This window comes from Lutra lutra, chromosome 3 (genome assembly GCF_902655055.1).
Source record: "Lutra lutra chromosome 3, mLutLut1.2, whole genome shotgun sequence".
Taxonomy (NCBI): Eukaryota; Metazoa; Chordata; class Mammalia; order Carnivora; family Mustelidae; genus Lutra; species Lutra lutra.
Window position 1 is genome coordinate 38012650 of NC_062280.1, and position 25149 is coordinate 38037798.

The 25149-nt window shown below is 43.0% G+C and overlaps 1 protein-coding gene across 1 annotated transcript in view; it reads right to left on the reverse strand.

Annotated features, from left to right (window-relative positions):
• Positions 1–25149, reverse strand: part of PID1 (phosphotyrosine interaction domain containing 1) — a 232532-nt gene that overhangs the window by 121749 nt on the left and 85634 nt on the right. Inside the window, exon 2 of the mRNA XM_047722237.1 lies at positions 1137–1283. Within this exon, the coding sequence (XP_047578193.1) occupies positions 1137–1283 (147 nt within the window). The remainder of the gene's footprint in view (positions 1–1136; positions 1284–25149) is intronic.

Genomic DNA, 25149 nt, shown 5'->3' on the forward strand with positions numbered 1-25149 from the left:
TATCTCCGCCTCTGAGAATTAACACTCCCTGTCTCTTCTGCCTGAAAGATTCTTCCACAAGTTATTCCTGACTGGCTTTCTCAACAGCCAATGCTTGTTTACCTGTACTCTCTCCTCCCTCCTCCCCAACTAGAAGTTAAACCCTACAAAGATGCTGGTGGGTATTGCTCCCACTGTCCCCAGTGCTGGGCAGACACTGAGCACCCACTGGGTATTTGTGGGATGGATGAACCCATGTGGAATTCTGTGTACACAGCCATCACTCAAGATTTCTGTAGGCTCCAATCTGACCATAGCGATGCAAGAATGGGAGAGGGGATGGAACATTCTGGCAAGAAAGACTTCCCTAACCTAGAAACGCAATAAGGAGTCTGTCTACAAGATTATAATAGATACCCACATGCAAACATACATTTCTGTTTTATTTTATTTTCACTACTCAAAACAAATTTCTGCCCCTTAATTTTTTACTCCTGAAAAAAAAGCTAATGACAAAATATGCATAAACATATTTTCTTTATTATTCCTGAACTGATTGCTTTATTCATCAATTCATGTAAAAAAGAATATCATGCAAGAAAGAACCCAAAAGCCTACCAAAATTACACATTCCACTTCTAGATTTTCTTTAATGTCAGCATTACAGTTTACATAGATGAAAAAAAATGTTTTTTAATGGATTCTGAGGCATGGATATTAGTATCAATTCTGAGAGCTGAAGCCAAACAAAAATGCAAAATAATCCCCAACGGAGAAGTACACTGTTGAGAAACTTGTTTTTTATTCTTTAAGATGTGTCTTATTTGGAGTGCAAATACAAAGGGAGAAAATATCACTAAGGATAGGACTTTTCTGGGGAGCCCCAGAGTTCCACAGGGCTACCGCAAATATAAGTGAGAAGACTATTTTATTCACACATACTAGAATTTATGTCTTTACCTGGAAACAATGGAGAGTGGTTGATTGCTAAAAATACAGCAGATATGAGTTCATCCCACCATCACTCAACGAAGCTCATTAGTCATGTTATATTTTCATTCCTTTCAAAAGTCACCACTGGGAGACAAGTGTCCTAAGGCTACATGTCCTTTGGTTTGTCCCACCAAGAGAGCCCCTGCTAGCCACATGCCACATACCTTACAGCCACTGTGAGTCCTGGTCTTCATCAGGGGCGTGGTGGTGCACAGCTCGATGGCCTCAGGCTCATGGAAGATGACTGCTGGGAGGGGCTCCTTTTTCAGTGTCAGGACATTCAGCTTGGACTTCAGCATGGTCTGAAAGTGCTGAGAAGCAAGATAAATACATAAATAAGCAAGCCAACTACAGTTAAAGTTTTTGGCATTATACATGGCACAATTGTACATCAAACCTAGGAGGAAAATCTTTGTTTTATGAACTCTGTTTTACGAGGGGAGGTCAAGAGATACTTCAGAAAATGTAGGAAAAAGACTGTCAGGACAGGGGCGCCTGGGTGGCTCAGTGGGTTGAGCCGCTGCCTTCGGCTCAGGTCATGATCTCAGGGTCCTGGGATCGAGTCCCACATCGGGCTTTCTGCTCAGCAGGGAGCCTGCTTCCCTTCCTCTCTCTCTGCCTGCCTCTCTGCCTACTTGTGATCTCTCTCTGTCAAATAAATAAATAAAATCTTTAAAAAAAAAAAAAAAGACTGTCAGGACAGCACTAATGTGACACCATGGGAGACGGCCAACCCCCACCATGAGACCACGGAAACATAGGGTAGCAGGAGAATCACCTAGGACCTTGCTCTGAGAAGTTTTTTCAAAGTGATTTATAGAGATAGAATCCTAGAGATTCCACCATGCCGATTTCAGCCAAATAAGGGAAGATGTTCAGGAGAAAATGTTAACAGAGCTATTAGGGGGTGGCAGGGGTGGAGTGGGATGCAGTCTAGAGCTAACAGAAAAGAAGACCCAGTGAAAAAGAACACAAGACTCCTGCTCTCCTTCTCCAGGTCTGCCATGCATTGGCTGAAGAACTTTAGGAATTTCACTACTTCTCATTAGACCATTTCATATGCTGGACTCTAGGTAAATATCGATTTTATACCCAGCTCCCATTGTCACTGGTTGTAAAATATGCCCAGAATCCAACTATATGTAATTGCTGCTGTGTATACACCCAGTCCAGGCCCCATCATTGTTTAGTCTACCATAGCGTCTGGCCCAACCACTTCCAACTTTGTCCCAATGCAGAGTATTATCACAGCGCAGCCAAAGGGAGATTCAAGCAATGCATTTCACCCCTTATTTAAGACCCTCCCAAGCCTTCCCTTCTTCTCACAGAAAAATTCCAAGTCCTTTCCCTGGCCCTAGAGCTCATGCACCATTCAGGGACTTCTGCTTCTCTAACCTCATCTCCCACCCTTTACCCTCTCACTTGGATCCAGCCACCATGGCCTCTTTATTCTTCTGAGAATAAGGCAAAGACTCATGTGTCTTGGAACCTCTGAACATGCTACTCCTGCCCTAGTAACTGCTTGCCTGGTTTCCTGATCTTCTGAGGACCTTGATCAAATGTCACCTTATGGGACAGTCCTTCTTGATCAACATTATGTAAAATAGCATATGTGTGCACACATTCACACAGACACGCACAGATGGCTTTACGGGCATGCAACCTGTTCCGTCACAACAGTGTCCCATGCTCAGGAGGCTCCACACTTGCATTAATGCTCTTGGGTTAAAGTAAAAATCTTGAAATCCCGTTTGCATTTCATAAGTGAAGTCTAATGAGATGGCAGTGTGCATACATAAATAGAGGAAATATACACAGTATATTTTGTGTGTGCATCCCCTGATGCCTAGGAATTCAACGGGATGCCAAGTGAGCACAAGGTAAGGGTGTTAAGCCTATGGTTCAGTAAGCAGAACACTGACAGCCCCAAGAGTTCATCCTTAGAAGTAGAACTTGCTTCAAGTGCAGAAAGAAGTCAGTTGTATCCTAACTAACATGAGTGATCAAGGAACTCTAGCATATCCCTTTTATCTGCATGACTTTTCCTGTAGTAGGCAACCCCTTACACTAAAAATGACAACAGGGAAGGAAAGGGGCAGGCAGGGCAACCACAGCTCCTCCTCCTCCCATCCATCCCTCCTCAGGAATCCGCAAACCAAAGGTAAAGTGTGGGGAGAATGTGCATGTCTTAGAGATGAAAGAAAAACAGATGAGCTGGGTTTGTAGCGTGTTTCCACTGCTCTGGCAAGCACAACATTGAGACACACCCATGAACTAGGAAATGCAGATCATGTGACTTCAGTGATTCCACGTCTATATTTGCATTGAAAATGGGCGTTGCACAACCTAATGATGAATGGCAGATTTGTGTTAAGAATCTAAATTCTGAATTTGTCTTTGCTTACAACAGATAAAATAGCAAAAGCCAAACAGAAAGAAAAAAAAAATCCACCATGACTATCGCAAAGAGAAATTCAGGGAAGAAAGGAAAAAATTTTATGTTTCAGTACCTTTGGGGGCACTTTTTTTGACTTTTTGAGGAGAGATACTGCATTTTCACTGTGCCCTGGGCCTCACAAATTATGGAGCCAGATCTGCCCATGTAGATACTTCTCACTGTGTAGTCCCTTCCTCCGCTTTATTATTCTCATCACTACTTATTACCACTACAAAATTATGTATTTTATTCATCTTATTTTCTGTCATCTTCCATTAGAATACAAATGCCATAAGAGCAGAAACTGTTTCAGTCAGTGAAGGATCCCAAGGGCCTAAAACAGTTTAATGGGTTCATGGAGAATCTACTAGAACTCCCAACTGATCACACTGATTGTCCGTTTTATGGGCCACCTTCACTCAACTAAACATTAATCCAGGAGTTGCTGTGAAAGTACTTTGTAGGTATGACTTTAAGTCTATAATCATGAGTCCAGATATATCCTCGATAATCTGGGTGGACTGGAGTCAATCCACTGAAAAGACCTTACCAGGTGAGGTGAGGCTTCCCTGAGGAGGAAGAACTTCTACCTGTGGACGGCAGCTGCAGTCTGTGCCGAGAGTTCCAGCCAACCCTTCCTGATAGCCTGCCCCAGGGTTCTCAGACTTGCCTCGCCAGCGTCCGCAACTGTATAAGCCAGTTCCCTGCATAAATCTCGCTGCATGTCTCCTACTAGTTCCGTCTCTCTGATCTAACCCTGACTCATACTGCTACCTTCTAGGTGATAAAGTTGCCACGCCGGTATTTCTTCAAATGGGAGAAAGAGTTACCCTAATATTTCCCTGTGAGTCCTGATTTGTAATTTTTAAAAACAGAGAGGCAAGTTTTCATATGAATCTGGAAGGTTCTGTCTTTGTTCTTAATTGATTCTCATCCAACACTGGGGGTAACAAAGGTGTCTGAGCGGAGCACCACAGACACCTAAGAATGAGAGGCAAAGCTGGTTGCCATGGCGGGACAGCAACTGAGGTCATACGATGAAGAAGGTAAAGGGGAGAAAGGCTCAGAAAACAAGGTGACGAGCAAGTGGGGACACTGTCCCCCGCCTGCCATTTTGCTGGAGCTCGATGAGAAGTACATTGCTCAACTCAGCCTGACTCCTGCCACACAGTATGTTCCTAAAGATGGCCCCAGAGGTGACTCTATTGTCATGAAGGCTGGACCACCTCACTGCCCAGAAGCTCTGAGACTGTCCCCCGGCCCCCATTGTGGGACCAATGTCACGGCTCTCAGTCCTGTCGCTGAGCACAGAGAGAGATGGGAAGCTGCAGACTGGCATAAACACACACACAGCCGGACAGCCAAGTAAAAGAATGAAAGAAACATTTTAAAAACCCAAAACTGGGGACAGTGTGCCAACTTCAACACACAGGCTGCATAACTTGAGCTACCTAACTCTTCAGAGCCTTGGCATCTCCCGCCAGGCAAGGTGCATGCCCCACGTTAGCTCACTGGGCCATCGAGTGCACCTTCCCTGAACACCTGCACTCAGCCAGACACCGTGGCGGACGCAGCTGGAACGGAAATCAAATGTTAGCCTCTGCCTGAAAGGGGTTCTCCCAGTAGCTGGAGATTGGGAAATCAAATGACAACTGCAAATCGTGTGTTTATCAGACTAGCTGAATGGAGATGCTAGGGCAGTATCTGAATGTGAAATTGAGAAATGACTCCTTTAAAAAACAGGGTGGGGGGCGATTTGGGCCCCTGGGTGGCTCAGTTGGTTAAGCATCTGCCTTCAGCTCAGGTCATGATCCCAGGGTGCTGGGATTGAGTCCCATGGGCTCTCTCCTCAGCAGGAAGCCTGCTTCTCCCTCTCCCTCTGCTTGCTGCTCTGCCTACTTGTGCTGTCTCTTTCTCTCTGTCAAATGAATAAATAAAATCTTTAAAAAATTTTTTTTATTTTTTTTTTCTTTAATGGCTTTGTCCTTTTTGCCAACAATGAAAGTGTGAGGGTAAAGAGGGAAATACACTGTGAATGATCTGATGAGTCATTGAGTCTACAATAATATGTCTTCTTATGGAAAATTAACATTTTTATGTAACTCTGAGTGGCTCTTTTAAATCTTCAAGGGGTGGCTTTAGCCATTTGTGATAAGAACACTCCTGTGCCTTCTTCGAGCAAATGCCTCCACTGCTATCTAGCTGCTCTGTGGACTGGGGCTGTCCCTGTCCCCTGACCCTGGGAAAGAATATGGGACACAGGCTGACCACCTGAGTACCGCATGTCCCTGGCTAAAAGCACTGGTTTAGAGGAAACTCAAGGCTGGCTGAACAGACTCTTCCAGAAGCCTGAATGACCAAGTTGCCCAGGCCAGAGTGATGTGAGTACAAAGCTGCTGTCGACCTGCTCACCCGCCAAGGTCAGCCTGAGAATGAGATCTCACAGAAACAAAGAGGACCGGGATACGGAGGGTCACGGACTTGACATTGCTGAGCCCTGGATCAAGCCTCATCTGACTCAGATCCATCCACGGATTTACAGAGAATATGAACCAATACATCTCTGTGATGCTTCAGTGAGCTCGGATTAGGAGCAACTAAGAGTCTCGCTAACACAAATTACTTCTCGGTGAAAAGAAAAATCGTCTGAGACAATAAAATGGAGCCGCTAACAAAATTCAAAAAGGACTTCATAAATGTTAAACTGCAGAAGCCAACAGCAACATTGCATTAAAAAAAAAAAAAGAGAATCTTGCATTTTGTTACCTGAATAGGTTGAGCCTTAATGATAAACACCAATAATAATTGAAACGAGGTATTACAATCCCTAGGTTATCCATGTTTGCAATACAGTCCTCTGAGCTCCAGCCGAAATGAGATGAATTCTAAGTCTCCAGAGATAGCCAAAGGACATATGATGACATCCGTTCAGGTGACAAATTCCCTTGCTGGGTAGCAAAGATGGAGATGGGACAACCAGCTCTATCTGAACTGCAAGTCTTGTACTTCCCAGGTCTTAGCTTTCCCATCTGTCAAGTGTAAGGGGCTACGTTATGCCATGTCAAAAAGGGTATTGCTTGTTCTTTGCGTGGGTAGACAAGTGCAACAAAGACAATGCAATTTACCACCATCTAGGAGCATTACAAAAAGGCAACAAAAGAGGAATCTAATAGAGGAGTTTGGAAAAGCGATTGCTCCCAAATGAAAGACGCACAGACAGAGTTCCATAAAGAAAATGTGTTATTCATTCTTAAAGGAGGGAAGTGAATAGTGTTGTAGAAAATTAGGGCACTGCCCCGGACAAATTAAACAAAGCTCGGCTTTCTGCATTGGGTGCTTTATGTGCAACCCTAAAATAGAGCCTCTAAATCAAGCCCCATTATGCGAATGGGGTAAGCCATGCCCTGTATAATTTTACAGTTGGCGCTTCCTACTCCTATTCAGACATTAATCTCTGACATTTCAGCAGGCAAGGATTTACATATTTTACCAATTCAAATCGGGTGTATCTCACCTTTGTATTGACTCTCTATCCAAAATAGAAAGCATCTTTTGAAGGTAAATCCCGCTTCCTCTTTTTCTAAGATAACTGGAACACTATCCTCCCTCAAATTAAAGAAAAGGCATTAAGGTTTTAATCCCTGGTTCATCCTTGCATTGTGAAGGCTGGCTAAAATGGTCAGTTTTCACTTGCAAATTACTGATTCAGTAAGGCCTTAATCAAGCTTCAGAAATATTGCAAATGTCCTCCTGAAGAGAATGACAAGGCATCAGCGGGTGAACCAAATAAATGGAAAACTTCAGTTCCCCAAACAAATGTTAATTTGTTCTAGGCATGCGAAAATCAGTAGGGCTTTCACATTCTGTTCATAACCACACTGCATTTTATTTCTTGGGGGGGATGTAAGAATTAATTAAACTTTGTTGTGGTTTCCTTACATTTTATACCATTTTTTTTAAAGTAGATTCAAGCCCCAAGCATGAGAAAAGAAACCATTGCAATACTCCACCTTGACTTTCCAGAAGATCTCACTTATCACTTTTAATGAAAAATTCTTAGATTTCTGTTTTTAAATATTTATTCTGGCATTTTTACAAAACAAAATAACATAAAAAAAGAAAAAAATACTTTCCTGTTAGAGAAACCACAAATGATTGGCTATACAATTAAGAGCAATCCCATGAATGAGTAAAAGAAAATTTCACGTACATCCAATTTTCACGTGAGTATGTTTTAATACAAAAGATGGTTTTCACTTTTGTCCTTTTTTAAAAGGAAAAGAGAGTTGGAAACTCTCCCCCAAAGTCGGCAAGCATATTCAAAATTGCACTCTTTTACTTTGAGGATTAATTTTTTTAATGCATTTTATGGTGATCTGGTGTTTCAAGAAAAGAAAGACCTACAGCAGTCTGGCATCTTCCTTCTTGCTGCAAAGTGTCCTAGTAACTGCTTTATTGCAAAAAGTTCCAACTTAATTTTAAAGGCCTACCTCCAGACACTCCTAAATTTAAAAGGTTGTCTATATCTGTTAAAGTGATCGCTATTATTAAACTAACTGAAAATACTCATGTTCACACACCCGTATTTATTCATGCAGTTTTAATTATGGAAGCGTTTCTTTTGCACATCACAGATTCTCTCAAGAGATTATGTGGGAGAGGCACAAAAATAACTCAATGCCCACGGAGCCCACAGAAAGTCCTCAAGGCTCACGAAGAGCTCACTGGGGAGGAGGAAGATTTCAGCACGCGTACACAGGAGTATAATGGTCAGAAAAGGTGAAGTGGAAATATGGTATTGGTGCTGTACTATCACCTGAACACAGTAAGTTAAAGGTGTAGGCTATGGGCGCCTGCGTGGCTCAGTGGGTTAAGCCTCTGCCTTCGGCTCAGGTCATGATCCCAGGGTCCTGGGATCGACCTCGGTGTGGGGCTCTCTGCTCAGCGGAGAACTTGCTTCTCCCTCTCTCTCTACCACTCCCCTTGCTTGTGCTCTCTCTCTCTCTCTCTCTGTCAAATAAATGAATAAAATCTTTAAAAATAAATAAGTAAATAAAGGTGTATGCTACAAACTGTAAAGCTAAGACTAATATAACAAGCCAAAGAGTTAGAAAAGATAAAACAGAATCATAAAAAAGAAGGCCAAAGGAGAGGGAAAAGGTAACAACAATAAAAATCCAGATGAGACAAAGAGAAAATAAATCATAAAGTGATAGATTTAAAAATCTATAAGATTGATACCCCTAGTAAAAAAGAAGGCAGATTTAGTGAGATTTTGATGAGGGAGGCCTGATTCTATGTTGCCTAAAGAAATTCGCTCAAAATATAAAGAAGCAAATACTACTGATAGGGCCACAAAGGATAAATAAACATAAACTACAAATAGGGTTGGAGATTCAACCCTGCCCTCTCCCAATGGATAAAATACATAGAAAAGGGGCAAGGATCTCTCAAGTTTGAATAACGCCACCAATCAATGTGATGTAATTGACATTTATAGATGGCTCCACCCAAAAACAACAGAATTCAAGGGTACAGAATACACTTCACCAAAAAAAAAAAAACAAATTCTAGACCATAAAAAAAAATTAAAAAAAATAAAATAAAAAACACCTCAGTAAATTTACGATTCAAATTCTACAAAGGAAAATCAACAGAAAGATCTCGGTAAAATTTTCAAATACGTGGAAACTAGTACAGTTCCAAATAACCCCTAAATCAAAGAATAAATCAAAAGACAAGGCAGAACATACTTCGAACTGAATGGAAATGAAAACATAACACATCGAAAATTCTGAGATGCCACTAAAACATACGTAAGGGTAAGGGTAATTTTATAGCACAAAATGCCAATATTAGAAAAGAAGAAAATTCTTTCTTCAATAAACTCAGCTTCAACCTTCAAAAAAAAAAAAAAAAGGGAAGACTAAACAGAGTAAATGAAACCCAAAGTGAGTAGAAGAAACCAAATAATAAATAAAGATTAGAGGAGGAAAATCAATCAATAAATGTAAAACACAGAAAATCAATAATCAATATGATGGCCTATCTCCACGTTCACTAACTCTTCCTTTGCATCTGCTGAGTCTACTGATGAGCCCATTAAAGGCCATCTTCATCTCTGTTAACTCTGTTGTTGTCTTCCTTCTCATTTTTGTTTTTCTTAGCACTTTTGTGTGATTCTTTCTTTGCTGAAATACCCCATGCTTGCTCTTCACTTTTTTCACTGGAGCCTTTAAATATTTATCAGTTATTTTAAATTCCCTATCAGAGTCATCTCTGGGCCTGGTTCTGTTAATGGCTTTGTCTTCTCACTAAGGATCGTTTTCCTCCTGGCTTTTTGTGCCTCTCCTATTTTTCTATTGGATTCTGGACATCATGTGCAGTAGAGTCCCAGGGAAATAATGCTTAAACCTGAAACTGATCACATCCCTTCCGCTCGGGCATCAGTGTGGTGTCGCAAGTCAGTCTCGTCTGAAACTGGTCTGGCTTGGGTTTTATTGCTGCACCACAGTTTTTGATTCCTCTAGAATGATGCTGTCTTTAGTCTGGGGTCGGCATCACTGGGAGGTGTATCTCAATGCTCCTGTTCCCTCTTGCAGACTTCTCTGTACCCCTAGGACTCACAGCATCTCCCCCACCCATGCTTCCCCTGCCCCCACAGATTAACTACAACTGCTTGATACTAGGTGCTTTCTAGCCTGGGAGTGTGCTGTGGGGAGCACAAGGGAGGGTTCTTCCCTCTTGCTCCACCTCAGCGTTAGGCAGATCCTGTGTCCTCTGGTCTTGGAAGTCAGGCTTTCTCAGTGATCTTGTCTCTGTCCCCGCTATTCAGAGACCACGACTTGTCTGGATCCAGGGTGGCTCCCTGCCTTTCTTCCAGATGCAGAGGACTTTTTTCTTTTCCTCTCCACATGTTACAATGGGTCTTCACCTAAGCCCTCAAAGCACAGGATGTTTCCCCCTTCCCCAGCTGTGCAGTCTCGTGTTGCTTAGAAGAAATGAGTCCGGGTACATGGCCTTAACCATGACAGCCACCCCTCCCCCAGGCCTAGACCATCAAAGAAGGCATGCTCTGGCCTCCAGCCTTGCTGTCAGAAGATCTCATGAGTCCCGGTGGTGCTCTGTTTGGAAAGGCCTATGAGTTGATACAAATTCATATTTGCATCAAATTCTTCACCTTGGGTGAACAGTAACCATGAGCTCTTCACACCAGTACTAGGCAACAATCAACCTTTAAAAATGAGTGAAGAAAGTTAGCTGAGTATTTCCTACCCCTTTGCCTTATAGGCCATCTTCCACCATTCTCCACTACAAGTGAGCTGTAACTCATATGGTGCATTTTTTTTTTTTTTCCTTTTTGGAAGTCTTGTTTTCTATATATTTTGGGCCAGTTGGATGTACTATGACCCTGGCTCTTTTTTTTTTTTTTTTTTTTGACCCTGGCTCTTTGATGGGTTCAAGAGGTTTGATTCTATAAATTAGCTGTTTTTTTCTCGTTAACAGGATGGAAAGTGATGCTCTTCTTGCTGTTTTCATTGTAGGCAGAAGCCAGAGTCAAATTTATATTTTTAATCAACCAAAACTAACTGCACTGAAGATTGCTTTGTATTTGGAAAGATACACATAAATGTTATAAAATATATATTAGTATTATCCTTAAGTTCCAAAGGTCCTTTCCCCTCAAGCCCTGTTTCCATCCAGCTCAGATATTTATGGGTCCGTGGATGCTAACTACTATCTGGTTGTGGTCGGCTTCCTCCCTCCCTTCTCAGACACATCCTCTCCTGCTTTGGAAATGTGGACACAGGAACCCTGAAACTCTGTCTAGGAGGAATTACAACCCAGAAATGCAGAACGTCGAGAAAAGGAACAACCTTCCAGATGACCTAGACCAACTCCCTCATTTCACAGATGAAGAAACCGTAATGACCGGCCTGGTTCAGTCAACCAGCATGCCAGCCCAGATCACTGCACCCGTCCAGAGTCGATAAGCTTGCTGCTGTATCATCTTTTAAAACTGCATAATAGGGGAACCTGGGTGGCTCAGTTGGTTAAGCATCTGCCTTCTGGTCAGGTCATGATCTCACAGTCTTGGGATCGAGCCCCGCTTTGGGGTCCCTGCTCAGTGAGCAGTCCACTTCCTCTCTCCCTCTCCTGCTCCTTCTTGTGCTCTCTCATTTGTTCTCTCCCTCTCTCAAAAGTAAACAAATAAAATCTTCAAAAATAAGTAAATAAAACTGCATAATAGATTTCATTCTGTAATCAATAGTATAAGGCACGGAATGAAATGAAAGGTTTTAGAATCAGAAAATCCTAGGTTCAGTCGTGAGTCTCAGTACATGACTCACCATACCGCAGGAGCAGCAATTGATACAAATGTGCGCATGTGAGAGAGAGAGAGAGAGAGAGATGGATCCACACTTCCCATCAAGTGACAAAGGCACTTGACAAGGATTATCTCACTTACCTTCCAATACCATTCTGAATAAAGCAGGACGGATTTGCTCTAAGGCGCTCTGACGTCAAGGTCCTGAGTCTCTAATAAATCCTGCGGTATTACCCTTGACAATGTACATCAAATACCTAGAGAAATAACTGTACACTCACGTGCGCATGCACACACACACACACACACACACACACAAATTATCTTTATTTTTTTCCCTCCCTATGTTCTGCCATTTAAATTTAGACAACCACTTTAAAGTATCTGGAAGCACAGGGGCACCTGGGTGGCTCAGCCAATTAAATGTCCATCTCTTGATTTCGGTTTGGTTCATGATCTCAGGGTTGTGGGATCGAACCCCATGTCAGGCTCTGTGCTGAACTTGGAGTCTGCTTAAGAGTCTCCCTCTTCCCCTGTCTCTCCCCCATCTGCTCACGCAAATGTATGGCTCTCACTCTCTCTCTAAAAAAACAAAACAGAACTCTAGAAGCACATATACAAAAGCATAAATAGTATTGCTTCCAGGTTGTTGAATTATATGTAATTTTTTTCTCTTTTTTCCTTTGCTCTCTTATATTTTCAATCATGCCAAAAGCCAACTGCTACTAATTTTCTGTAAACTTTAATGTTATCTATCTGCAATTATCTAGTAGCTGAGGCCTTGATCAGGTGGCTCCCTAACCATGTCCTTCTCGGATGCACACGTGAGCATGAGTGAAACACAATCTGAGCCTTTAAAACCCAGACCAAAGCAAGTGCATGACAAGAAACACCCCAAGAACTTGTCTTCCTCCAAAGCAATAAATGAGGGCACAGAGCAGAGAATAAAAACAAAACAGCATAAACACCCTTTTGGGAGACTGAAGTCAGACCAAACAAGGTAAGATTTGGAAACCAAACCAAATGTTATGAGTTTAAGATTCCACAGGGGATGGGCATTTAGGAGGGCACGTGTTGTGATGAGCACTGGGTGTTATGCATAACCAATGAATCATGGAACACTACATCAAAAACTAATGATGTACTATATGGTGGCTAATGGAACATAATTTAAAAAAAAAAAAAAAAGCTGTTTCTCCTATTTTCCCAAGGGACTTCATTCAGTTCCCGGGTACAGCCCCAGGGACACCTTTATGTTCCAATTGGAAATGCCTGCTTTGTGGTGTCAGGAAATCCTCTGCCCACAGGGACACAGCACGTCCGTGTTAGGAACACGTCCATCCCCGCTCATTTGGTTTTATTTTCACTGGGCAAAATTCCTCTGCAGGACTGTATTTTGGTGGATACACGACTGAACATTATCTTGGCAGGTTGGAAAGAAACTAAAAATAATTTTGTCCCCAGGCTTCAAATGGTCTGGAAGGTAGCATGCCAGAGACTGGGCAAGGCAGAGTTTGCTTTGATGAGGGCGTCATGGACAGCGCCAGGCTGCAGTCATCCACAGAGGATGGAGAAGTCATTGGCTATACATGATACCTTCTGAAGAGGGGTTTTTGGTTTTGTTTTGTTTTGTTCTAAGTTAAAATGTTGTCCATATCAAGGAATACAGCTCTTATATTCTGGTGGTGTTCCTCAGTTATGATCACATCTATAAAGGCTTACCTGAAACTCCCTACATGCCAGCCCGGGTAAAAGTTACCTTTCTGCCTGACCTGCGCTGTGGACAATAATCAGGACTTTCATGCTACCTGTCACATCGGGATGTACTGCTTCCCTCCTGTCTCTTTGTCCCTAGCTAAGCACTTGACGCAGAGCAGCTGCGAGATAAATGCTTAATGCAAAAACAAATAATTAAGAGAAGAAAAACATTATTGGAATAAAAAAAAAAAACTTTAAACTAAACACGTGCCTGAATCACACTGTTCTCATTTTAGCCGATTCCCTTCCATTCCATGATTTCATACCACTTCCCACAACCATCAGCCAGACTGTTCCTCTCTGAAGATCACCTTGGCAATGAGCTCCAGTCCAGGTCCACAACCAGACAAATATCCCACCTCCCTGGCAGGAAGCCAGCAACTCTCAGCCACAAGAACCATGATTAATGGACCCACTTGGGTCCCTGAAATCAGGTAAATCCATTAAGTTTCCTTGGAAAGGAAGGGATCTGTGCCTCCAGCCCTAAGAGGAGTAACATGTAAAAGAGGCCATCTGCTAGGCCCGTCCCACTGCACTCCAACAGGAAAGGCTCATCCCCACCCAGTCCTGGTATAGATAGCAAACCATTTCAATGAGAAAAATGACCCCTTTTTGAGCTACAGCCAAAAGGGCCAGACATCTGAAGAAGAGCCTCTCTTTTGTCCTCCAAGTGGCTTAGGAATGGAATGTCCTTCCTAAACCAAGGGACCCTGCAGGCAAGTATCAACTATTAATTGCTGTAGCATATATAAGAAAGCAAGCAAAGAGGAGGAAGAAGAACGAGAGGAAAGGGACATCTATTTGGAAAAGTCTTAGTCAAAAAAAAAAAAAAAAAAAAAAGAGAGAGAGAGAGAGAGAGAAAAGAAAAAGAAAAGAAAGGGTACTACTTTCCTAGGCTGCTGTAACCAAGTACCAAAAACTGGTAGCTTGAAACAACAGAAATTTATTGTCTTACTGTTTTGGAGTCTAGAAGTCCAAAATCAAGATGTCTGCAGGGCCACACTCTCTTTGACAGCTCTAGGGTAAAGTCCTTCCTTTCCTTCTCAAGCTTCTGGTCCTGCTGGCAATCCCTGGAATTCCTTGGCATTCCTTGGCTTGTAGCTACATCCCCTGTAGATATGCATGGCTATCCTGTCTTTCTGTCCTCACATCACCTTCTCTCTATGTGTGTCTGCTTCCAAGTCCAAATTTCTAAGGACACCGTATTAGATTAGGTCCCACACTAATGACCTCATTTTAACTTTACCTCTGCAAAGACCCTATTTCTAAGTAAGGTCACATTCTGAGGGACTGAGGGTTGGGACTTCAAAATATCTTTTTTTTTTTGGTGGGGGGGGAGGGGAGAGGAAGGGCCACACCATTCAACCTATGATGGAAAGGAAAGGTATACACTAAGTCGATTCTCCAAGATCACAAGCTCATCGAGGCATAGTCATTTCACCGGCCAGTCAACATTACTTGTTTTCACTGCCTCTGAACTTAATATGGTAAATTCCTCAGGATAAGACACCCAGGTAAGTGCATAGGACCTGACCTTGGCCTGTCCGAGTTCAGTAGGCCTGAATATGACCCTTGACCGCTCAGTCACAAAAATGCCAGTGGTTCAGTAAGCAACCCAGGGCACCCCCAGGAACGGATCTCCCTTGTAGCTCGTCTGTCTGTTCCTAAGAGTTCTTGAAGGTGAATTGCACCTGACACTTGTCAGCTTTCATTACCAGCTTGTGCCTTACCTGCTCTGACCTCCTTTGAACTGGAACACAATAAAGAACGTACCTCTTAAACCCTAGTGCTGGTTTAGTCAGCCATTTATTCATTAATCCTCTTCTTGGCTGAGCCAGGGACTCTGCGGAGCACACAGTATTGAAGAAGACTGGCGCGTTTCCTATCTTCACGTGGCTGAACTTCAACCAGGGAAACTGACAACGAGAAAGTCAGAGTTCCCCATTCCAACCAAAAACCTCTCATCGCCTTTTCTCTGACTAGTTCAGGGTTTCAGGGCTAAGGAAGCCTCCAGCTTATACTCTCGCTGCTCTGCCTTTGCCCTCAGCCTTCCCGCTTCCGACTTCCACCAGCAGGGCCTGCTTCTCTCTGCCTGGGGCTTGTCCCAGAAGCCAAGCGCAGCCCATTGACAACCCTGGGAGTCTTAAGTCAACGAATGGCAGAGAGTGAGAGTATAAATCCTGCCGCTCCTCAGCTCCACAAGTGGTCTGACTCTGAGCTCTGAAGCTTTTTTGTTTGGGTTTAGTTTTGGTTTTGGCTTTTTACATTTCTGAGCATATCCCCCACAGGACTGAGCACTGGTCACAGGTGGCAGCTGGCTTGATAGCATTCCCTTCACGGGCTTCCTCTCCTTCCCTGTTCCACCTCCCTGCTCCTCACCAGCATTTCCTTCACTTTCCAAGAGGCTACTACTTGACGCTTTAATCCTTACCTCAGGGTCTATTTCTGGAAGAACCCAAACCAAGATAAAACCTAATTCCCTTAGCCCATTTTAATTCAACTCACTAAATACGGATTATAGGCATACTGCAGGTACATGATATTACGTATCTAGGAAGTTCTCGGTCAAATAAGAGAGAAAAAGGCATCATCCGACCAGCTTAAATACACTGCAGACATATGAATAAAATGTCTATAAGTATATAAAAATGGAACAATTAACTTTGCCGGGATTAGATTGGGATAGGCTTTATGGAAGAGAAGTTAACACATCTGGCCTAGAAGTAAAGCAGTGTTTCTCAAAGTTTTTTACATTATCTCTCCCCCTAAGGAGGCTTCTTAGACTTTTTTTTTTCCTAATTGCCTCCCTCACCCCCATGAAATTTTAATATCACAGATATATTGCGTATCCGTTTATGTTCTATGGTATAGATTGTCCCACTGTAATATCTAAGATCCTCCTCCCTTCAAGAACTAACTTTTGCCCTCTATGAAAAAAGGTTGGGGGCTGGGGGGACAGTATAGGGAAAGAAGTCCCCTGAGAGTTGTCAAAAGATACGAAAGTGAACAGCTTACAGAGGCAAAGATAAGTGGTCTGATTCGGTTGGGGGTAGATTAAAGATGGCTCCAAATTCTTTGACACTCCTCACCTCAAGAGGAGACCTCGGCTCAGGTCTATGTCATCTCTAGTCAACTTCTAGCAGACTGGCAGCCTCCAGCGGCTGTTCTTACAACACTAAATCTCAGAATCCAGCTGCTCTGCTATGAGGAAGCTCGAATGGCCCCAAGGAGAGGTGCTTGTGGAGAACAGGACAACCCCCCTCAGCTCCTAGCTGACACCCAGCACCAACTTGCCAGCCACAGGAAGCCATCTTGAAGTGGCCTCTTAGCCCCAGCTGAGCTGCCTCAGCTGAGCACCCTCCCCCAACCAGAGTGCTGTCCAAATTGCAGATTTGTGAGCAAAACAGATGACCATTACTATTTTACACAGAGAATGTTTGAGGTGATTTCTTACAGTGCAATAAATAACCAGAACATCATGCTTATAGACACGATTTAAAGTTACCAAAATCTCACAGAAGTCGTTAAAATTCAACCCCACCGCAGTCTTAGCCAGGCTTCCCTCATGGCTCAGTGTGTTTCATAATAAGAAATGCAAGCAAACACTGGATTAAACAAAGAGCTCGAGTGAGTGATTCATTATTAGGGTCCCAGGCCATACTTCCCTTGTTAAATATATTTTTTTTTTAATTATTTCAAGCTGTTCTTGTTTATCAATTAGCTTGTCAATAAAAACTATCATGGGTCTCTGTGAACAACATTACTGCATTTCCCAGCAGCAAGATGACACTTAATAAATGGGGCGCCTGGATGGCGCAGTCGCTAAGTGTCTGCCTTTGGCTCAGGTCATGATCCCAGGGTCCTGAGATCAAGCCCCACATCTGGCTCCCTGTTCCGCGGAGAGCCTGCTTCTTCCTCTCCCTCTCCCCCTGCTTGTTTTCCTTCTCTCACTGTGTCTCTCTCTGTCAAATAAATTTTTTTTAAAAAGACACTTAATAAATACTTTCAAATACTAAACAACAACAACAAACAAACAAAAGCAGCCAGCCCTAAAAGAGTGGTTTAGGACAGAATCAAGTGGAAAGTATTTTCAAATACACATGGTGGAGCAAACTGTTCCCACTCCCATCCTGCAGGACAATGTAAGGAAGGACAACGGAAGGGAGTAAGTAAGTGATTCTAAGATAATCCCACCCTCACACCACACACATCCTTCTCTGAGGACCACTGGTCTTAAATTTTCTTTTGATTTAAAACAAGTAAGACCCTTCCTTTATTCATTTTTTAAAAGATTTTATTTATTTATTTATTTGTCAGAGAGAGAGATCAAGAGAGCACAAACAAGGGGAGTGCAGGCAGAGGGACAAGCAGGCAGACGTTTAACTGACTGAGCCACCCAGGCGCCCCGGTAAGACCATTTTTTATCATAGCCTCTGCTCACCACCTTCAGTTATCGACCTAAACATAAGCCACTCAACATTATGGTTTAGAGTTACTTGAAAAGATATTTTTACAGCATGAACATGAATAATCACGGTATTACAACTGCATGATACATGTGACATGAATTCCATTCATTTCCTCTCTCAGGAAACAGATCCAGATGGACTTTGCTATATCTGCAGCCACAAAGGTAAGTTTGGGAGGGCTGGGTGCAATTTCTCCATAAAGCCTTCTACTGATGCCAAACGGGGACTTTTGGAGGCGGCAGGGGAACTCTGCAATTACTGGAGATGGATTTCGCTATCCCCATGCCTGCTGCCTCCTATTACCTGCCTCAAGTACAACACAGGCTCCCTGTACCTATTCTAAAAAGTGACATCTTTCAAGGCTACAAATTCAAAACAGGTGCATAGTCCATGTGTAAATTTAGAACAACTTTCTATTTCCTTCTTTGCATTCAACATGCTCATAAAATCTGAATTTTTGCAGTTTCAGCCAAAGTTCCTACAACCTTTTTTTTCCTTAAAGACAATTAGCAAATTAAATTACGAACAAGAAGGATAAAGAAACGTGACTCTCCACCAGCAAATGGGCTTGGTAAACAACCTCAGGTCCATGTCCAAGTGTACCTTAATTGGTTCCATTTGGCTCGAGCTTCCCTGCCTTGCCTCAACTCACAGTCACATAGCCAGCAGACATTGCCCGGGTGGCCCATGATTTTTAGTTCCTGGATTCAGCACGTATTCCCAACACAACTTGTGCTATATGTTGTTTCTATTAGGTAACTAGGCCCTGAAATTCAAAAGCCTGTATCCCAGCAAGTTTCAAAAACTCTTGTTGGTACAGATAGAGCTAATGATACTTCATAATACAAGGTCTTTTCCTGTAACATACAGAGTACACATCAGCCAAACCTAAGTTCAATGGTGCTTGATGGACGTCCTCTTCTGTGCCATCTGTTGCTCTTTATGTTTTCTCAACCCTCTCACGTAAAACAGAAGATGCATGAATTTGGGAGTTGACTTAACCTCCCCAACTTCCGCATCCCCTAGGTGAGTTTGCTTATCTAGGATGGGGACAGAGACAGTGTCTACACTTCACAGAGCTACATAGGATTAACTGAGTAAAACAGGCAGAGTGGCTAGCATCACAGGTCCTGACACGGGCTAGAGCTGGGGATGTTGGCCACTATTGTAAAGCGGATCATTACTCCAAAGCCAATGGCATTCAACACTAGGACTGCTCTTTTCTTCCTTTGGTTTTTGTTCTGTTTTGTCGTGTTTTTATTTTTCGCTTTCCTCAATCCTTCCTCGTTATACTAGATTTCAACATTTATTCTTTTCAACTCTCTGAAACACCAAGTGACCTATTTCCACTGGCGACCTATTCATTGATGGGTGAATTCCAAAGACGGCTGTTTTGGGCTTCTGATAAGAAAAGGATTCACATGAAAGATATTAAAACGCCCAAGTCAAAATGCCTAAAACTAGGCTACTTGTCTTCTCCAGGGCCTCTCCCTTGGAACTGTCTCCTCTCTCCAGCATGCCCATTTCAGCCCCAGCATCAGTGCAGAGGTCAAAGTCAGAGACCAGGGCTGGGTTTCTACTATTCTCTCTTTCTAAAACTGCATATCCACTGAATCCAAATATGGGGCCAATTCTCTTTATCAAATCCCTCCACTACTATGCTTTTATATTATCAGAAGCTAAAGGAAATAGAACTTCTCCTACTTGAGGTGGTCGTGAATTGACGTTGTGATCCACACCCCCCACCACTTGGGGCTCTCCATCCTCAGGACAGTGACCACAGCAGACCCACAACATCACTCAGGGTAAGCCAGTCCACGGCTGAGCATGCTGGGCTACCTCTTCAGTCTGGCAGTCATTAGTCCTCAGTACCCCAAACCCACGATCTGACAATCTCAAGGTATCTTGATTCAATAGTGGCCATTAAGGGTTTTGTTTCATTTTCTTTAATCAGTTTTCTTAAAGAAAAAAAAAAAACAGGTAACGATTTTTTCATTACTGTTGTTCTATATTCTCATCCTTAATTTTTACTGCATAACCATCTTTCTCAGCTACTCAAGCCCTACTCAAAATCGTGCCCTAAACTGCATGGTTCATTACCTATAATTGGTCAGGATAAAAACATCCTGTTCCTTTATTGTGTATATTTATTCATTATATTCAGTTAAATGTATTTTATTATTTACAAAGGCACTGTGACTTGCCCAAATGGAAATTAATTTTTACCAGTTCCATTTCAAATATACAGAGCCACACTACGTGCAGGAGACTATGCGTATCTAAACACTGTAGGAGGGAAGGATCTTCTGATGATTTGAGGGCATCAGAAAAAGATGTGAAAGGGAGGTAGGCCACGTCTGTGCACTGGGCTAGAGTCAGGAAAGGCCGAGATGGCAGGGCACATGCACAAACCGTGTAAAGAATCCATCAGCTCAGGGTGGGGCTTAACTTGACTTTATATAGAGACTAAGACCTGGCCCAATGCTAGGTCCCCTTTGTAAAGGTCAGAGGTGAACACTCTGTCCAAAGAAATTGCACGTTAATTCCTTCAACTGCTGGCTCACTTGCACCCTCTTTCCTCTGGTTCTCATGTGTTTGGACCAAGAGGGTGAAAATTCACTCGCCTTGGGCCCATGACAGCTCTTGGGGGATCCTGAGCTGAAGACTGCCTCTCCCTAGTCTAAGGCGGGTGCCCCACCCTATCCACGCGGGGCAGGTTTGCAAATCCTGGGTTTCCCACAAATAGACGGAAGAGTGGGGAACTGGCCAGAAACTGGCTGGTCCATGAAAACCAGCCTGCAGACAGACGGGGACCCTCATGGCTCCTATCAGCCCCTACCGGCCCTTCAGATATGGAACTAATTCACTTCCATCTCTTCTAAGACATTAGCAAGCATCTGTGCTCCTCAAGCTGCTTCTCTTATGCCCCATGAAGAAAATGCTTCTCCCAGAGCCAGAAAGCCAGACTGTTAAGATGGGGTGATGAATAGGGAACACCAAAGAGAGAGAGAAGCTGGGGGAGAAAAACGACACAAAAGGAAGTGTTAAGTAAAAAACGCCCTTAAATTTTAACACCATTTATACACGGGGATGGCATCCCTTTTTTAAAAAAATGAACCAATCTCATTACTAACCTATTGGCAATTGTATTTTCCCTTTAATGCAACATTATTATAAAACTCAATCATGCAAGATTCCCAGATTAAAAAAAAAAAAAAATCTCTCCTAAAAGCAAAGGTCACTAGATACAAAGTAAATGCCAGATTTTATCTGGCTGCACAGGAACACAGTCTGCTGAGCTGATTTAAGCAAAGGCAGCTGTGTGTAGGTCATTTGTTTGTCCTGGACTTAGCTGTGCATGGGGAGGCACAAAGCCACAAAAGAGGCTGGACCCTTCTTGACCAGAAGGACCTTTGCTCAGAACCAACCCCCTCTGTCTGGACTCACCTTATCCCTCTTCTTGACAGAGCCCATCACAAGACATGCCTGCACCCCCGCCGTACCCAGCACAAGCTCAAATCCACACCAAACACAAGCTCCCGGTCCAAAGGACTAGATAAGTCTCCTGTAGTTCTAATAAATGCCAATAATTCCATCCATATGCATTCTGTAAACGTGTTCCAAATCCAAAGTCTCTCTTGTTTTTTAAATCTCTGCTTTATCAACATTCACGAAAAGTTCAAATGACCTAATTTTATCTAGCGTACCATAAAATTGGAATTGACATTTAGAATAATACACCTTAGGCAACGCATAGAACAGAGGTGCCTCTTGACTCATCTGAGATTAAATTATGTTCAATAAAATATCAGATGTTGCAAATACTGTAGTTGATTGGAAATGAGTCATCCTTCCAATGTACATAATCTGTATGCATAGAAAAGGCATGAGATAAATCATTATTGCTTAATAACTAGCATTAATATTATGCTTGCTGTGAGAATGAAGTTCAAGGCGGGGGAAAAAGTCTCCAAAATGTCAATGTAAGCAAAAACATTTCAGCTTTTAACACAAGTTCTTGAAGTGTGGCCTCAGGACTTCCAGTATCCATATCACCTGGGAACTCATTGGAAGGGCAGGTTCTCAGGCTTTCCCACCCTCAGATCTATTGAATCAGAAATTCTGGGGATAGGACTGAGTCATCTGCCTTCTCCCAGCCCCTCAGGTGATTCTGATCACACTAATATTTGAGAGTCACATGACGAAAGGGAAGCCTGATACACAAGGAAGCCTTTGATCAGGGCCTTGAAGGTCCCATGGGAGAACAGGATGTTAATAGGACAAGGCCAAAGACAAGAAGAGGCATAACCCAGCAGAAAAAAGGAGACCTTGTATTTGGGAACCAACAGGTAGTCTAGTTTGGCCAAAATACATGGTACAAAAAAGGTGAACACAGAAGATGATACTGGAAAAAACAGATATGGGTCAGGTCAGAAAAAAACAGCATTGTATTCTGTGGGCCGGGAGAAGTCCATGAGAATTTGGCGGAAGAGACTGACAAGATCTAATGATCTGTCAGTAAATATATTCGGGAATCAGATCCACTACAACATTACAAATAATAAAAGATGACAGTGAAGCCACCAAGTCCCACTAATGCTTTATCCCGAAATATTTTTACAAGGAAAGCATCTCCACTGATAATCAAAGGATTCCAGTTCATAATTATGATAGCCTTAGCAACTTACTTTTACATTTCTAAGTCATGAACCACTGAATTGCAATCAAACTGCTCAGAAATGAAATTCTGCTTTATTTCTCTTTGTAAACATGGCCAGAGATGTCTCTCACTTAGGTGATGAAGGCAAGAAAGAGCAAGCACGACTGGTGTGAACAGATTACTTTTTTGTTATGAAAATTAGTAACTGTCTGAATTTGCCTAGGGCAAGGAGATGAAATGCCATAATCAGATATAACGCAAGAATCTCCCTAGAATAATAGCAGAGTGGTTTTAGGAAATTTATTTAAAATATTTGATTCTCAGAGGCCACTGTCCAGCTCCATCTTAAACGTCCAAGTCTCTGGCTAACATCTCATATCCTCAGCTCACTCCAGTGAATACCTGGGACTCCCACCATCTTCAACCGGACAGGGACCTCAACCCATTCATCCACCACCTGTTTCCTGTGATCTACCCTTCTCTTAGCCTCAGCCTTCCTTACCCAGCTCCATATCTGAGGTCAATTCCTCCCAACAACCTCTTTTCACTCATCTATAATACCCACCTCATCCAACTCCCTTGGAAAACCAACCCTGAAAAAACCAACCTTCCGCTCCAGTCAAGGCTGCATGCACAGAGATGCATCTGGCTGGATCTTTCCAAAAGATCAAGCTGGTTGCTCTTGTATGAAGTTCATGACCATAAACCCAAGCAGGCACATCAGGCTTCTCACCATCCTCTCTGTACTCTGTTAATCACTTACCCTCACACAGTCTCACTTGATTATTTTACACTTCTCTTCCCCATCTTCATTCTCCGCTGCGGGTCTTGGTCCCTGTTATGGGTTGAATTTTGTCCTCCTCCCACCCCCAAAAAGATATGTTTAAAGTCGTCACCTCGGGAACCTGTGGATATGATGTTATTTGGAAATAGGGTGTTTGTAGGCATAAGCAGGTAAAAGTAAGTTTACACTGGATTAGGGCGCATCCTAACCCAAAGACTGGTGTCCTCCTAAGAAGAGGGAAATTCAGACCCAGACACACCTGGGAGCATGCCACGTGACAACGGAAGCAGTGCTTGGAATTATATGTCTACAAGCCAAGAAATGCCAAGGATTTCCAGCAACCACCAAAAGCTAGGGAAGGAAGAGGCAAGGAATAGATGCTCCTTCAGAACCACCAAGAAGAACAAAATCTGCCAACACCTGGATTTCAGGCTTCTAGCCTCCAAAAATGTGAGAGAACAAATTATTTTTTTAAGCCACTTACAGTGGTTCTTTTTATGTGTCAACTTGACTGGGCTGTGACGTGCCCAGATATTTGGCCAAACATGATTCTGTGTGTGTCTGTGAGGGGGTTTCCAGAGGCAGTTATCATTTAAATCATGTCGGCTGAGTAAACTGGATCATTCTCTCCAATGTGTGTCGGCCTTACCCAATCAGCTGAAGACTTCAGTAGAACAAAATGACTGACCCACCCTCAGGTAAGAGAATTCTTCCTGTCTGACTGTCTCAAGCTAGCCATCAATCTTTCCTTATCTCTAGACCCTAACCCAAACATCAGCTCTTCTTGGATTTTGAGCCTGCCTGCTTTCCAACTAGAATTTACACCCTTGGCTTTTGATTCTCAGACCATCAGACTCAGACTGGAACTACACCATCAGCTCCCCTGGGTCTCTATCTTGCCAACCGGTATCTTAGGACTTCCCAGCCTCCCTTAATTCATGAGCCAATTCCTTCTAATAAATAAATATACACTTACCATCTCGTTTGTGATACCTTGTTACAGCAGCCCTAGGAGACTAATACACTTCCAGTTTCTCTAAGGAAGTTGATGTCCCGCAAAAAAGAACCCCTCTAAGCATACAGTCCTCAGGATTGTCCTGGGAGTCTTGCCTCATGTTTCTCCAGATGCAACACCTTCACCCCTAGGCATCACTGATGGATCCACTTGCACAAACAGACTCCATCCTCTCCTGCCCACTCAGGGACACCTTTCCAGCAATTCTCCACCCTCCCAGCTTTTATGTTCCCCTCCCTACAGGCTCATGTCCATAAGCATGAGATATGCTATAATTTTCTTTGGCTAAAACAAAATCCTCTCTTGAGCCCACCCCCCTACAGCAGTTTTTCTCATCTCCCTCATCTCTTCCATAGCAAAACTGAGTTTCCTAAGTTTGTTTGCCTTCTTGCCCAGTTCCACTCCGCTGCTCTCACCAGGCATTTACTCCATCACACCACTGAAGTGGCTCAAAAAATATGTGCTGAATGGCAAACTAGCCCTGTTCCTACTCCTCCTTTCTCCTTTGCCTTTTAAAACCATAGCACCTCATCAGTCATGACACACGCCACAAATTACATGTCACCAAACACACACAACTGTGGCCACAAAAGCATGTAACTGAGTGAAGTCATTCGTTCTCCCCAGGTTTCTTCATCTTGAAAACAGAGATGTTAGGCATCGACCCAGAATCCTCCCCGCTTTAACTTGGAAGTTCATTCCCTGGTGCTCGCAAAGGTCGGCCA